Here is a 13643-nt window from a genome sequence, read left to right on the forward strand (position 1 = left end):
GCACGAAAACCTTCATGTCAGAAGCCATGAAGCATTTTTCTGCGTTCTGTTTTTTTTTTTTTTTTTTTTGTTGGCGGCGTCTTTGAAAAATATGCTCAAGTAAGACACATTTTCCCAGAGACACTAGGGCTGAGGCATGGGGGGTGAGAGCAATTTTCTTTCCTTTCTTGTGTCATCTGAAAGAAAGTTTATCTTCCCATCTTGATGCATGGCCAAGAGAGCTTAGGACACCAACTAATTACTTCTCCGGGTTTCGGATCACACCGTCTCCTCCGTGGGTGAGCTCGGTTGCTAAGCACTTGTCTCTGGTATCCGGGGAACCGGGAGATACTTTCACTTCATGCAGTATGCAAGAATCACTCCAGCAGACTTCTCATGTATTGTTGGCTGACATTACTGCTGTTTTATCTTTCCTACATATGTTTTGGGTCAATTTGTGGATGCGTCTAGTCTAGCTCGCAGCAGGAGTATCACTACATGTCGTGTCCCTTGGAGAGCAGAAAGGGACCAGTTTGTGCAGACTACAGCATCAACCTTGCGCCGATACTTTGGGGAGTTACCGGTCTTCCTGACTTTAATCCTCCAGTCGAGAATTTTTTTTTTGCTAATTAGCAGTGTCCCCTGCTTGTATGTCCATCTACGAAGAATTGCAACCATGGTCACTACATGATATTTTTCAATTAATCCTGTGATGTCTGTTTATCACAAGAAATATATCCTTGTGGATTTTTTTCTTCCAGAATATTCCCACTCCCTGTAGATATGTGAATTTGTTCAGCAGCATTGCTTGCATCATTTTCTGTTCAGTTCAGAATGCCTTGCGTGAAGTAGCAGGAGAAATGCATCTAACCAGAGCAAGACCAGTACATCTTCTTTTTTTTTCCACGACAGGAAAATCAAGCAAAGTATTCCACCTGTGAAACTGGTATTATGTGAGTTTCCGTTAACTTCTTGATGTTCATCTTCTTCCAGTGACTCTATACATGTACCTATGTTGGATGTAACCTCCCAGATGTGCAGTCAGCAATTTTGTCTCTGTGTGTGAATTCTCTTTCTCCAGCCTTTTATTGAAATTTCATCATCTGTTCACAGTATTGCTCCATTAGTAGTGGTTCAGGAGGTTAATATCTAAAGCTGATGTCATTATAGAAACCATACATATTCTCCAGTGTGAAGAAAAAATTCGGAGGAATTTTGGTATCTCTGTCTTCTAGACAGAGAGTAATTTGAAGCCTTGTATTTGTAAAAGTGGTATAATTCTAATATTCATCATCAACCTGCTGATATCAATATGCTACAAATGGCCTCGTATTTTCATTATTTTGTTGTCTTTTTTTCTTTTGCTTTCATGGGCCTTCTTTCAAACATTTTCAGCCATGGTTTGGCTTCTTTAATCAAGCGGAAACCAAAGAGCGACTTGCTGATTCAAGCACGCTGATTGGGAGAGGGGCAAATCAATACCATTTTGCCTTTTACTGTAGTTACCACTGGTGACTTGTTTGAATTCAGTATCAGTGTTAAAGGGAAATTTCATCTGGATATTATTTTCCTTTGTAAATAAAAGTTTATTAGATAAGTAAATTTGGGAAATCCACTGAGGAGAAAACACAAAAACATATTACTCTTATCATATACTAAGAACTGGTCTGAAGAAATGCTTTCATTGAAAAAAAGAAGAAAATATATTTGTGTTCAAAATTAATTGCAGAGCTGCTCAACACATATACTACAGTTACCAAGTTGTCTTTAATAGTTTCTAAACTTGTGCAACTTTTGGTTTCTCTGATTGTTGGTTTTTGGCCTTTGTCTTTCTCTTTGAGGGGAAGCTTGTTGGGGTAGTGTGTCCCTTGACCTTACTACAAATGCTACATCTATCCACTCCCCCACCTTCCACAACCCTTGTGCAATATGGCACTGTGCTTTCTAGTTTCTTATTGATGTTATCTGAGTAGCTGTGACTTCCTGTGGAAGAAAGACACCAGACAGTCCAAAGAAATTGAACCAATATTCACCAAAATTACACGATGTCATCCCCTATGACCTCTTTCTGGGATTTATACCAAGAACTGCGCTTCTGACGGTAATGTCATTCGATCTTTTTCCCACGGAAAAATGAGTGACCTTTGTGTTATGCATGGCAGTGTTTCAAAGGCCTTCATGACGTCTCGAGTGGCTTTCGCATCAAGCCTTCTTTTCTTCCAGGAGCACTGTTCGTAGGCGGTCTTTGAGAATTGATGATCGAAGCAGTGGAGTGTGATAACAGGTTGGTTGGGAGAGAGTGCAGAGATGCGAGAGACTACAGCGAACTAATTGCAAATATCACAGGGACGGAGGCAGAATTCCACAAGTTTTTGAGTGCGTACCGATCGATCGATGTTCCTGTTTTGCAAAAACTTGCCAGCCTGCTAGCAAATGCACACCAGTATTGTACAATGTACCTGCCCACAGATTGAGAACAGCAAACTATTAATCAACATGGAATACGTGTTGCCTACCTAAGAAAACCTACCAGCTGTAGCTCTTGAAGAATTGGTATTCGTCTCTGAAATCGTCATGGTGTTTATTCACTGCAACACAAGAAACAGACTGGAATGTTCACATTTCTGTGATGACATGGATATTTCCTGTGCATATGGAGTTTGAAAAGCACAGCAACTGTGGAGTGTTTTTAAAAAAAGGGTCATGATTAGTTGTCTGTGACAGACTCTTTCAAGATATCCCACAGGGGACCATGAATTGTTCCTGTAAGGCTAGCAATGCAAACAGGTCCCATCACATCACAGTGGACTGTTCTGTGGAGTCTAAGGATCATTCTACATCAGTTGGTGAGTTGTTGATGTTGTTGCTGTTGTCTTGATTGCAGGTGAGAAGTGATAATGTGTGAAATACACTATCTAGCCTGAAAGCTAGAAAAGTATTCAGTGGATCACTACTGTCATCTAATTAATCAATGATTGTATTGATTGGTAAAATCATCATGACTTTGATTTATTCCTTATTGATGTGTTGATCATGATAATGGTTGAGTGATCACTTACTTGATTGATTATTAATGATTAATTACTTAATTGAATCAATGGCAGGCAGATTAGATTATTAGTTGATTAATCCTTGGTTGATTGATTGATTGATTGATTGAGTGAGTAAGTGAGTGATTGACTGACTGATTGGTGATTGACTGATGGATGGATGGATGGATGGATGGATGGATGGATGGATGGATGGATGGATGGGTGGGTGATGACTGGAATAAATGAATGACTGACTGCCCAACAAATTAGTTGATCAACCAGTCAAAGAATTAAGTAAAAAAGTGATTGATGGATTGATGTGTCTGATTGATCAACTAATCTATTAATGGATGGATGAATGGGCATAACACCGAATCTAAATGTATGTTTAGAACCCATTGAGGACTAGTATACTCCGGCAGGTGTCTACATATGGAAATGTGTGTGAGAGCAAAATCAGCCTGTCCTCAATGGGTTAATTGATAATGCCAATATTGTGACTGCATTATTCATGAAGTTTTCAGAAAAATTGCATGCCTAATTATTTGTTTTTGTTTCTGTTTTGCATTGATATTCTGTTTTGTATCAATATTTTTCCAGATTTTGCATTTTTTATACTGTGCATTTATAATTGTTCTCCTTGTTGATTCTGTGCACTGTTTCTTTACAATAATGATATTATTTTAGAATGTTTTACTGTCACTGTAAACTCTGTCTGTATTGCAATTTGTCACACCAAGAAGTGAAGTGTATGTTATCGTTTGGTGAAAAATTAGAAAAAAATTTAATTTAATTCAATTGAAAAGTGGTCAATGATGATCAATAATGGTATGACAGCAATTTTGAGAGATCAGTGTTTTTGTTTTGTTTATGATCAAGATAAAGCCAAGAGCTCAAAAATCTCCTTCTATGGTTAAATGAATTTGAAATTTGGAAAATACAACAATTGTGAAACTATACATGTTTGTTTATATAGTAATTGCTATCGTGATTTTTACAGTCAATGTTGACAGATGGGTGTGCACCATGCTTGATTCTACATGGTTCAAAAGTTTACAGTATTTAATAAGTATTTATCATGCCAATTTTATCAGGGAGGCAAATTTCAATTTTTGTCCTTAGTGTCAGACTTATGAAGTTAAATCTGTTTCTTCACATTTTGTAGATGCCTATTCACATTGAGAAATGACCACAAAATAATTACAGAAATATTGTAAATATGATTTCAAGTCTTAAAACATATGCAGATTAATAAATTTTACAGTTTTCCTGAAATGATTCAGGATAATGATTAATCAAGACTAGAATATACATGACTTCATCAATTTTGTTTAGATCTGAAATCTTTTATAAAAACAGCATGAATTTCAATTGTGTTGTCATTCAATTTTTCTTTGCCTACAGTTCTCACTCTTCTTGACCAAAATGGTGACCCAAACACATCATCTGAAAATGGAGTCACCCTTCTGCATCAGGTAAGTTCACTTTTGATTGATTCAGTTTCATGGTATAAGTCACTCTTTGAATTAAAGTGCTATGAAAGGGAAAATATATGAAAGGGGAAATATATCTCGCTATCTATATTTAAGAAAAAAATTAACTATGCCATCTCTATGATCTGTGTCAAAAGGAATGTGATGTATCATTTCATTGTATCTCTGTAAGTAGGGGTGGCCTACGTATTTTTCAAATATTAACTAAGATTTCATGAAAGCAATTATTACATATTATATGGCAAAAAAAGATAGCTTTTGTTGCATGCATTTGTTCAGTGTACCATGGTCAGTTTTACCTTGGGTATACAACTAACAATTCTTCAAACTAGACCTTATCATCTTGGTTCATGTAGTGCTGAACCACCAAATCCAATAACATGGTACATACTTAAGTTTAGACAATACCCATGATCATGTGTCAATTCATTGATTAAAACTTACATCAGCAGAAAACAGCAAGAATTTGCATAAGCCCACATAAACATGCCATCCATTATTGACATGCTGATATAATATATAGTAATTGATACACAAGATGTCTTCTATCTAATGTAAGTTGCAGAGTCCATCGCTTTTGTGAGCATTGTCTGGTTTTCATTGTTTTTTTCCAGAAGTCCACCTCCAGCAAAACAATCATGCATATTGCATATGTGTAATTCTCTTGAACAACTTTAGCCAAGATGCCCATCAATTTCTCTGCGTTGCAATGAGGATTAATTTGTGTACGTAGTGGAAAGAGAAGAAGAGAAAGAATATGACCTTCTTTGGAGCATTATTGATTTTTAGTACAACTCGGCAAAGTACCTCATTTCTTTCTTTTGTTGCCATGGCAACCTGCCAGTTTTCTCTGCGGTGTTGAAGAGAGAAAAAGAGGGGGAAAAAAAACACATTGAGAGAAGATTAGACATGTAGTGCAAACCGAGGATGTAATGTTATTATGCATGAGTACGAACAGTATACCAACTGTACACCTCTGATTGTGCAGTTATCAAGTTCCTTACATTGGGTAGTTACATGTCAGTTTTCCCCACGCATCCAAAATTGATTACTGTTATCACAGCAACTTGTTACCTTCTGCTTTCTGAAGAATGAAGACCTGTGTAGATTCACACGCACACAAATAAGCACCAGCTGAGGTCTTCACTGATATTTCTGCAGTCACTGAATTTACCTGTATGTTTAGGATGAATTTCCCTGCAAAAAACTGGAATAGTTTCAGCAATATTGAAAGGCAGAATACATTTATGTGTGAAAAACCACTGCGACAGGTTGCACATGATCTTCTTTTCATACACGACAAATCAGAAAATCAGAAATTAACAGAATTTGTACAGAATTTTCCTGTATAAGAGTTGTAAGATGGATATCAGTGTTCAGCTCTGATGAAGTGATGTCTTCTAATGATACAACAAGTGAAAAGATGAATTATTTTCATATTTATGCTTTATTGGAAGGGTAAGACAAACAGGTAAAATATCATTCAGTGAAAACTAGTTCAAGGAGAAATATGTTGACAGAGCTTCAGTTCTGAGCCATTGCAATTTTGACTAGATATTAGACTTTTTGAAGAGCAGTTGTCTTTTAAAGGACTTATGAAAGACCCATGTAAAGAAGTATTACAAATAAATCCGAAAAGTATGCTGAAAGAAAAACAAAAAACTATTGATGCTTGAGGTTATGAACATTGTAATGCTAAGGAGAACAACTCATGTTCAGTATTAGATTCATGATGGCGTACACATCTTGAAAATCACAAGACTTACATGAATGAATAGAGCTAAAACTGTGTTTACACCGTGTTCCCAGCGGCCACGAGATGAAGTGCACCGTGGGTAGACCATGGGCTGTTTTCTAGCCAAGAATTTCATGAATTTGAATTATCTTTTATTCGCTACAAATCTTTCTGGTTTGAATTGACACATGTTATTTTGCCAACTTGCTATTCACACAGAATTATTAAATCGCAGCACTTGAACCTGAATGAAGCTAAATCTTGCTGGTTTAAAACATATACTTGCCTAGTGTGAAGAATTGAAATTTTCTTCCAAAAATGAGCAAACTGTACCTACAGAACTGCAAAAAAAAAAAAAAAAAAAAATCTTTGTTGAGTCATGAAGGTCATCCTTAAAGGTAGGGAATCCCATTTGCATGCCTCAAATGAAGAGTTGTATAAATACAGTGGTATGTTGAAGAGAGTATCATTTTAGAAACTCCCATGAAGTATTGAAAGTGGAAGGTAACATTTAGTACATTTTTATTGACCGTTAGATTTTGAATTGAATTTTTTTCGGGGCTCACCGTAAATTCCAGTACATTACTAGGCTACCTTTGCAGACCCATGCACTGCATGTGTGTTCATCATGTATATTTTGTGAAGAAAGTTCATCAAAACTTCCAAACATTTCTATATACATTCTTGCCACACACTCTATATGTTATTACATCAGCTCTTATACTTTTAGATTTGTGTTTATAGATAAAAAAAATACAAAAGACTGCAACAAAAAGGCTTAAGTGTGGCTGACACACAGAACTACTGAGTAGTTGAGTTTTGTGCATTATTCAAATTGTAGGTAACTGTTGACTTCCAAATTTCTCAGCAGTGGCCTAAACAAGTCCCCTGAGGTTCATATTTAATGTTTTGCTGCATTTTGGGAGGTCTGTAAAAGGTATCCCCTACCTTTAATGTGTTTTGCTCCTTGATGCAGTGCTGCATGGACGACAACCTCTCCGTTGCCGAGATACTGGTGCAGCGAGGTGCGGACATCAACAGAAAGGATGACGACCTTTGGACCCCGCTCCACTCGGCCTGTGCCTGCGACTCCACCGAGATTGTTCAGCTCCTATTGAATGTGAGTTGCATCATATCGTGATTTAAGAAGAGCTTGCTTCCAAAAGGCACTAAATTCATTTAAAAAATGATGGATTTAGAGCCTTTTGGAGCAAGCTCTTATCAAATCATGTTATTTCACCTGTTTGCCAATTGTATTTTGTTGCAGTGTGTGTGAAATGTCATGATGTCATCTCTGCAGTAACTAAAATCATCTCATTGGTCATGAGGTAAGTTAGCTGCTTTGTATTACCTCAGGTCACTTTGGTCTTAGTGCACAAATTATCTGATATTACTTTAATAAGATATTCTTTACCTTTGACTAAGATGGATATGACATCCTGAATATTTAAAAAAAGTCATATTAAATATGCCATGGTGTCTGAACATTTGCATAAGTGCACCCAAAGAAGTAACTAGTATATCCATGCTTTGTATGATTCTACACTTTATACCTTCACAGATTCTTGCTCCACTTTTTACATTTTACAACTTCATATGAACACAATGGACACCCTTAATCTTGCAGTCTGTAGAACAGTTTCTCTTGATAGTTTTCTCCATTTGAGTATATTTTCACACTCCTGGGAGGAAAAAAAAACAGACTACCAGCATCAATTAAGCATGCAAATTTAAAAAGGAAGTCCTGCAGGCGCGGACTACTTCTGACCTCTTGGGAGATGGACTTAGACTGCCATTAATGCCGTAACCGTGCCAACCCAGTGGTGTGCTCCGTTTTCACCAATTACTTAATTGTCTACTCAGACGGGACTGCTGTGTGCTAATGAGTGAGCTTGGCTGTCAGGTTCACCGTGTCCTCCTCGTTAAGTGCCGGTGACTACTTCAAATTGGTCCGGGGGCTCTCTATAGATTGAAGAGTATTGGTTACACAATGCCACAAATGAGCGAAGATAAATGAAAGTGTAATTTGGTGGCAGCTTCATATGATTCAAACCCTGCGTCGAAAGAAACTAGATTGCATCAGTCAGCACTTTGATGATGATCCGCATTTGCAGACTTAATAAGATTTTGAGTGACGTGTACCAACTTGTGTTTGATCACACCTTCAAGCTACATGAACTCCCTGTCTACAAAATATAGTTTGCTAGTCTTATTTTGCCAGGTGTTACTCCAGTTTTCACAGAAATTGATATGCTAATTGATATTGCTATTTTATAGCATTGCAATGGAAATCCCACAACTTATGAAGATAAATTTTCTTTTCCTGCTTCATATTGCGAACACCAAGCAAATTTTGGTCTCCATTTCTCAACTTTTCCTGTTTGGATTTAGTACTTTTTGAAGATCTAAGCCAGAAAAACATACAACCCTCAATTCATTGATAGTTATCAAATCCTGTTTTAATGCCTGTGCAAGCTCTCTTTCCCCCTCCATTTTGCTTTGTAAATAAATGCACTATAAGCTTAGTCATCTAAGAGCTGACATTATGGCTTGTTTTGCATGATCTTATTTGAGATAATAATTCTGACATCATACTTTGTAGTTGTCACTGAACTATAAACCTTTCTTGCATGAACAGGATTGATAATACATACTGTGCAGATTCAAATTTTGTGGGAAACCAATCATTGCAATGTTGTACAACTTGATCATATTATGCTGAAGACATTTCAGGAAGGTCTAACATTCGGTGAACATTCCCAATGGAATGAGCGAAAGTTAAAGTTGCACCTTAGATTTCATATATATATATATATTTTTTTTTAAGGAAATCATTTAAAAAAATTGTATTGCTTACAATAAAAGGCTAGTATTTGTTACTGTGTCACTACTGTCCCAACAGCTAAATCTGTTCTGAAAGTTATCACAAATAGATTGTTCAAATATGGACATTACAATTGGAATTTATGCAGCAGGTATTGGGCTGGGGCACAATCCTGTCCCCCTTTTTTGTCCAGAATAATCCATTTGCACTAATACTACACTGGGGCTTTAATGCACCTTGGTTTCAGGTATTCAGAAAGTCATGTGTTTTTGCCATTTGACGTAGCAAAGTGCATTATCACGTTAAGCTTGTGACGAAAGAGGAAAGCGAAAGCACCGCGTGGGATTGCGAGCTGTGCGAGACGTTCGTTCGCCTTAACGAAATAAGGGGTGCAGGGCATTACCACCGCGTTACGAACACGAGAAAGGAGTCGTAAGACCTTGGGGATACTTAGAAGCCTGATTAACCACTTACTCGATGCCTGGATGACTTGTTAGCTTGAGATCTCCATTACAGGGCAGGTTTCCTTTGTGGCGTGCTATTTTCTTTGCTGCTGTAATACAGGAAACACACAATCTATACTTGCATGGAGCAACTTTTGAATTCCTTTTTCAATAAAGCAGTAAATGCCTGAAAGTCATTCCTAAAAATTAACAATGTCACAACAATTGTGACATTCCATAATGGCCTGTGACATAGCAATTCATCTGATCTAGTTTGCAGTGAAATAGAATGTGCAAACATCCTTCATTGGCATAATATGTATTAGTAATTGTGACTCATAATGCAATCAATAATCCAAAAACAGTACTTGCTCCACACACCAAATGTTATCATTACATTACTGTTTTATCTCAAACTAGGATGTGTTTTGTATTTCATTTTAATTTAATTTCATTTTATTTCCACAACTGATAAAAAGTATAATACAAAGAATATAAGAACTATCATACTGAGAACATTGGAACAATTTAGGAAAAATGCACTAGCTGTAACATTTTGACAAGAGACAAAATACAACATGGAGGCAATTATTGCAGTATGTGGCATGTTCAGCATAGACTGTTGGTCTTTCTAGGGCTAGGCCGAAAATGCTCAAGGTTACGCGAGTGGCATCAGTCAGATTTGGAATCAGCACCCTTGAATTAACAAGAAACAATCAAAGAACATTGTATATATCAAAAAACAAGGTTATGTGCCTTCTAGCCTGGACTAGGCCGATCCTGAGATTTACAGCTAAAAATGGTTACATCTGTGCATACAAAATGCTAGCTACACTGTCCTACAAAGTGAACAAAAAACATACTAAAAGATATCCAAAAAGAAAGAGGTTCTAATAAAAGGTGGGGCCCAACTTTTATTAGCACCACCTTCTTTAGTTTGTTTTGGATATCAACCATTTGAAAACCAATTTTCATAAAATAAACTCAGAATTCCTGTATGAAATTGTATGCTCTTTAATATTTCATAAGTGGTTACCAATCATTTTGCAAAAAGTTAAAACCTGATTTTCCCCATCTCAACCAAAACTATACTATCCCTTGAAACAATTCACTTTCTGCCTGGAAATATTGAACAAACACAATGAGCATGTTATCATGAGATACACTTTAGGCGTGGTCAGACTGGCAAAAGATCGCGAAGTTTAAGATCGCGATCTTTAAGATCTCGAAGTTTTGCCAGTGTGACCGCAAACTTCCCGCGAAACTTCTCGCGAAACTTCTCGATCTGTTTGCGGGCGTTGTCTCCAAAGCACGAGGCCATTGTCATGTTCAGATGTGCATTGTTACATCACAATCACTAGCCATCGGACGGCGCACTCTTTCTTGCACGCGTACGAATGGACCAAACTTCGCGATCTTAAACTTCTTGATCTTTTGCAAGTCTGACCGCGCCTAATGAAGGTTTTCTTCATGGAAGATTTGGATATGGCGGCTATGGATAGATTTACTCAAAGAAGAGTTTGATCATGTGTTGATAATCGCAGCTATGTGACATAGTGCATTAGACTCCCGACTCCCAATTGGAGGACCCAAGTTTGATTCCCGCTCAGTGCTTAGGTCCTTGGACAAGAATGTTTTTACCCACCATGTCCCTCTCAGCCCAGGTGTGGGTACCTGGCAAAGCTGAAGTAATAATAATGGCAGGGCCCTCTGGTAGAGCAGTCGTTGGCAACACTGAAGAGGCTGTATACCCTGGATAAATATGGCATTATCATTATGATTTAATGATGATGATGATGATGATGATGGTGATTATTATTATTATTATTATTATTATTATTATTATTATTATTATTAATTATTACACTTATATTTATTATTATTACGATTATTATTATTATTATTATTATTATTATCATTATTATTATTATTATTATTATTATTATTATTATTATTGTTGTTGTTGTTATCATATCACTTCATTCTTGCAGAATGGAGCAGACCCAACAGCGATCGACATTGATGGGAATCTCCCAGTAGACCAAGCAGCGGCTGGAACTGAGGCTAAACTCATCATTGAGACCCACATGAAAGATAGTGGTGAGTATATATTTCATAGAACATACTCATAAAGCTATCAAAGAATAAGTGATCTGATAGATTTGTTCATGCAATGTTATCTCGATTCCCTTCTCTCCATAATGTCTGTCTGTCCATTGGTCTGTTCTTCTGTCTTTGCTTCTATACACTCTCTCTTCTGTCCATCTCTCTCCACTATTCTCTGTGTACTCTTGAGCACACACAATATGAACAAAGTCATACACAATATGTATGTTGCAGCAGTACTTGCATATGTACAACTTCACCTTCATTCACGTTCCTAGTATAGCTGATTTAAAAAAAAACAACAAAAAACGAATGTAAACAAACTGCGAACTGAAGTCCTTGGAGAAACTAAGACAGGAGAAATTGTCGTGGGAGCAAATGTTGTGTCACCTGGCCATATACAGTGGTTGTAGCTTACTTCTTTGATCTCCTGGGTTATAGGTTGAGGGGAGCCTGTAAGTAACACTGGAGGAGCTAGGTCCTGGTGAAGTGGAGGAAACTGTAAGAGATCTCCTCTGCAGGAGACTGTAATGCTGGAGAAGGTCCTGGTGAAATGGAGGAGACTGTAGGTTGTCTTCTCCATTTGACCCTCTTCTATACCACCTTTATAGGGATTAAACTGAGTGGTCATCTTCCTCTGTAACTTGCCCTTGACCTTCCCGAGGAGGGCGTTTGGAGCCAGGCCTTTAATCCAGGTGTGTAAAGAGGAATTCCTGTGATTATCTGGATGAAGTATTTATGAGATAATCTCCAACAGTGTCCATAGGATTGTAGCAGAGTTCATTGTGTCCTTCATACCACCAAGCTGAAATTACTGTAATGTCCCCTTAGTCTCAACTTGTGGTCTGTCTTTGGACCATAGACTGGAAACTTGGAATACCTTGGTCTGGTTTTAGTATGGACTAGTCTATCAGAACTTGGGGTGGTCCTACTTGGAAGAAGACAAAGTCCAGAGACAATCCTCAAATTGGTCTAAATTAGAAGAAGCAAAATGGAATTGCCCAAGACTTGGACCTATACCACCTCTTGGCATATTTGAATTCATTCTTTTTTCTTTTTGTCTTTTCTTTTTTGTGGGGGGGGGGGGGGTCATTTCCAGTAACACTGTATACAATAATAAACACAATGTTTATTGATACAGAATATGTCAAATGCATCTGAAAGTACATTCGTAATATGATAGAGAATGTAGTAAAATTTAAACCAAGTAATATGGAATTAATTAATGTTAAATCAAATGATGTTCAAAGATGATATTCCACTGATACACATTGCAGGGTGAATGATGGCCCTGTAAGGAAATGAGTGAAAGGAAATGTTACTGCTAAATTCATGTCATCCTGAGATGGTTTATTGAGAGATGGGTGAAAATTCAATGTCAACTGAAGTTTATCACTGAAATATTGTATCTTACAAAACATTGTAGAAGGTTCTAGATTTATGCCTTGCACAATTTGGTCAGGTTAGTACCAACCTGACATCTTGTAGCACAAGTATGATTGATATAAGCAAGTGAACTCTTTCTCTTCCATGGGAAGATTTGATTGATTTTAATCGAATAAAAAGATTGCATATTTCAGAAATCTATGCAGAAGATGGACAGTGTTAAAAAGAACATTCATGTTCAGATCAGATGAGTGACGTGTAGTCGAAAAGGGAAATTAATTACTGGAAAATGATCAGGGTATAGGCTATCAGATGTGCATCCATCTCTCATACCTTTTTTCTGAACATGTGAAACATGTGAACAGTTAGCATCATCCTAGGATCGCATCACTCCAACCCCAGTTGCCATGGTAACACCACAGTGCAAAGGTCTCACTCTCTCTTACAGTACAAAATGTTCTTCCCTTGTGATGTCTTGTGGTGTCGAGAAAATCCTTTTTTTTTTGTTACACCCTAATTCCACAAAAGATGAGCCACCACATGTCACCACGAAGTGCAAACAAAGAGGGTGATCTGAGGGTCGACAGTCTTGTCACCAACGCCCATCAAACTTTTTTTCTTTTGGCCAAAAATTGCCTCTGTTCT

At 37.3% G+C, this 13643-nt stretch overlaps 1 protein-coding gene across 1 annotated transcript in view; it reads left to right on the forward strand.

The window, feature by feature from the left end:
• Window positions 1–13643, forward strand: part of LOC140244429 (unconventional myosin-XVI-like) — a 197202-nt gene that overhangs the window by 28605 nt on the left and 154954 nt on the right. The window contains exons 4-6 of the mRNA XM_072324068.1: window positions 4416–4486; window positions 7216–7359; window positions 11498–11606. Of these exons, the coding sequence (XP_072180169.1) occupies window positions 4416–4486; window positions 7216–7359; window positions 11498–11606 (324 nt within the window). The remainder of the gene's footprint in view (window positions 1–4415; window positions 4487–7215; window positions 7360–11497; window positions 11607–13643) is intronic.

Source organism: Diadema setosum, chromosome 21 (assembly GCF_964275005.1).
Source record: "Diadema setosum chromosome 21, eeDiaSeto1, whole genome shotgun sequence".
Lineage (NCBI taxonomy): Eukaryota > Metazoa > Echinodermata > Echinoidea > Diadematoida > Diadematidae > Diadema > Diadema setosum.